The 3,591-nt window shown below is 41.5% G+C and overlaps 1 protein-coding gene across 1 annotated transcript in view; it reads left to right on the top strand.

The window, feature by feature from the left end:
• Positions 1-554, top strand: part of sema3e (sema domain, immunoglobulin domain (Ig), short basic domain, secreted, (semaphorin) 3E) — a 21,158-nt gene extending 20,604 nt beyond the window's left edge. Inside the window, 2 exon segments of the mRNA XM_028586492.1 lie at positions 1-363; positions 365-554. The exon segment at positions 1-363 is cut by the window's left edge and continues 24 nt beyond it. Of these exon segments, the coding sequence (XP_028442293.1) occupies positions 1-363; positions 365-478 (477 nt within the window). The 3' untranslated portion in view covers positions 479-554.
• The last annotated feature ends 3,037 nt before the right edge of the window (positions 555-3,591 follow it).

The raw sequence follows: 3,591 nt of genomic DNA on the forward strand, positions 1-3,591 counted from the left end.
ATGACCTCCCACGGGCTGCTGTTTTTACGAGTGAGAAGCTCGGATGCTGGTGTGTACGTGTGCCAGACTGTGGAACATGGATATGTGCACACATTATTACGCATCTCTCTACACGTACTCAGAGGGGAGAGGGTGGAGTCAGCGATCCACAGGGCTAATGATGGGGATGGAGAGAAAGCTGCACCTCCATGCCACTCCTCTATGGGCCACTCACCAGGCCCCAGCATCAGCCCCAGGTCTCTGGTGCTATCCTCAGTCCCAGGCCCCCATTCCAGGCTGTGGTACAAAGAGTTTCTCCAGCTGATTGGCTATGGGGATGCCCGGAAAGTAGAGGAGTACTGTGAGAGAGTGTGGTGCTCTGATAAAAAAACGTAAAAAGACCAAAAGGAAGTATGTTCCTCCGGGTGGCGAGAAGAAAGGGAAAGGGAGAGGAGAGGAGAACTCCCACCGAGTGCCCAGGCACACCTTGGACACCTGAGGAGAATAGAGATTGACTGCTCACGCACACACACACACACACACACACACACACACACACACACGCACGCACACACACACACACACACACACACACACACACACACACACACACACACACACACACACAGTCTAAAGGTCAGACTTCCTCAGTGTTTGCACCATGTCAAAGGTTTTCACAGTGAAAGACATGTGTAGCAGGCTGTCTAGCTGTTGTAGCTACATTTATAGTATCAGTAGTTTGACTATGATGTTTGTACTTATTTTAAAAAGCAACTATTTGGCTTTTTTGTGTGGTGTAAACTGATTATGTGGTGCAAACCCAGGGTAAATACAATACATGTCAGTGTCAGAGCAGAGGGCCTGGGAAGAGATGGACGACTGATTTAGCGACGTTGCCTCTGATCTGAGACAGAATATATTAGCTCCTGTGGACTGACCCAGCCCAACCCAGCTGTCAATCCAAACGCACACAGAGACTTGCTACACTAAAACTATGCCCCACCTCTCATTCAATGGCTCAATATGACAAACTCTTACTGTATCTATTATGAAAGAAACTATGTTAAAGGTAATGGCCTTCTAATCTTTTTTGGTACTATGATAACTTATTTTCTTGGTCTCTACTTTGAGTTATGTAGTTGTTTTTAGATGTCAAGAACTGGAAAATATAGTGTTGTTTTTGTACAGTGGAAAATGCCTTTAGCTTTATTATACTGATAATTTGATTATAACATGGCTGTGGTGTGTGTGGTTATAATGGCCACAATGCATACAGTACGATGTTGCAATGCCACTATTATGGATATTTGAGGGATGTTTTAAGTATAAGTATGCCCTCAATGGAAATAATTACTATTTAAGCACTTGTGAAAACAGTAACAGTAGTATGAGAAGTGGTCCTATCAGTATATATTATTGTTATTGTTAAGTGTGTACATTTACATCTACAATTGTGATCAAATGTACCAACAGTATTGTGTATTGTGTATTGTATTTATCTCAATTTAGGACGGTCTTTGTGTGCACTTCTGGTATCTATTACTGTGTATACAAAAAGTCATCCTTCACTGCTGGTTGCTCCCTCCTCTTTCCCTATTTCTCCTTCTCTTACTTGTTCTCCCTATCTCCCTCTATCACCCTTTCATACTCCTTCATTTACCCTCTTTTGTTCGTCTGTAATGATGTTGCAGATGGGATTCATAATTACAACACCACATTCCCCTCAGAAGAAAAAAACTTATAAATAAATGTTAGGGTGACCATCCAAGCATGTCGTTAGCAAAAGTGATGAGTCAGCCTGATGAATATTCAGTTAATCCTGAAATGACAGAAACATCAAACAATTTGATGTTACAGTGAAATGCATTGCAGTGGTTGTGCTAACAATAGAGTCTGGAGGATCACCTCTTTTTCCATGTTGTGCCTTATTTGTCACTTTAGAAATTTGACCTTGTTGTATTTCTCATTATCATAATGAGGTAAAAACAATCGCTTGGTCTCTGTCAAGACCTTATAGTGTCATTCTCCTTGAATATTCTTCAACTAAGAGCTTTGACTTGGATTGAAAATGCTGTGTCTGCTATACCTCTTATAAATACCTGCCATTAAAAAATGATGGACCATCCTTCCCTCGTGTCACCTCTGTGGTTTAGCCATCAGTAATGACAAAGTATACTCAGTCCACGTCCACACACAGACATACTGAGAGTCCGAGCCAATGAAGCGGAATAAAATGAGGTTGGGAGAGAGGCGTGTGCAGTAGTCACTTAGATTAAAACATAAATTTTCATATGTAATATTTTATTTTATTGGGTAACTACTGTAAACATGATTAAAAAAAGTTGCTATGTTTCTTAATATTGTAGAATGTTCCATATGCTGGTGAAATACAAAGTCTAGTGTAACTGGTAAGGACTGGTTATACTTTTTTGAACTGTGCACTAGGACACCACACTCATTCAAATTCTGTGTAGGTCTACCTGAGTCGGTGGGGTGCTGAAGGCATTTGAGAATGGAATTCATCCTGCTGATATATTCCACATGGCTACCATAGCAACAGGCTCTGAACCAGTTCAGTTCCCCTCCTCATCAAAGCTCTCTCTCTCTCTCTCTCTCTCTCTCTCTCTCTCTCTCAAGTTTTAACACTGTTACTCTGGCCAATGGGCCCCCTCTAGCCATGGTCCCTGTAGCCACTAATAGATCACACTCTAATGTATACTGGTCCTCTTAGTTAATCTTAAAAGTGCCTTCTTTTCTGCAGGGATTGAAGCCGGCATTTGCCTGCTGGATGGACCTTCTGATCCCACAGTAAGATGCCATTTGGGAACAGATGCAAAAATAGAGATTCATTTGGAGCTGCACATATTTTCTTCTAGACATCAATCATTTCGAGGTTCAAGAGGTCAATAAGGGGTAATGAAATACTGTAAATCCATTCAGCAACAAAGAGATTAAAAGGTCAAAGGTCACTAATAAACAGGCTGCTGTACATGTTTCAGTCACTGTGTGAAGTTGACAGTGTTTATCCTTTTCCTCTATTGGCACCCATCTCCTTTTTTTCCTGCCGCCTTTGTTATCCCCACGTAGTGCTGTTTCTATCAGGAGCCAATGCACCAGAACGCTTTATTACAAGTGAAAATGTCAGAGAGAGGAGAGTTTATGAGGCAGAGGAAAATGAACATTGGAGGACAAAGAGTAAACGAGCCTCGACAGCCAGTAACACTCCACATGCTCTCAGTGTGTACAGTATATTGTGTGTATGTGTACACGTTTTGGCGACTTTTTTGGGGTTTGCATACAAGTCTTGATGGTAAATAAGAATAAAAGCATGGCAAATAGAAACAGATCTCTCTCTCTCTCTCTCTCTCTCTCTCTCTCTCTCTCTCCTTTGCTTTAGTCTTATCAGTGATATGCAAGGCACACACCACCATGGCAAAATGTCTCTTGCTTTCATACCATTCACTTCATTAACTCTCGTTCAGTCTTTCATCCTGACCTGTAAGCTACAGATTAAAGCCTCTGAGAAAGAAACTGATGTTCATATTCTGGATTTACTTCATTTAGGTTCTTATTACAGCGCTCCGTCGCACCTCAGTGCTTTTAATATTTCCA

This window comes from Perca flavescens, chromosome 8 (genome assembly GCF_004354835.1).
Source record: "Perca flavescens isolate YP-PL-M2 chromosome 8, PFLA_1.0, whole genome shotgun sequence".
NCBI classification, from domain to species: domain Eukaryota; kingdom Metazoa; phylum Chordata; class Actinopteri; order Perciformes; family Percidae; genus Perca; species Perca flavescens.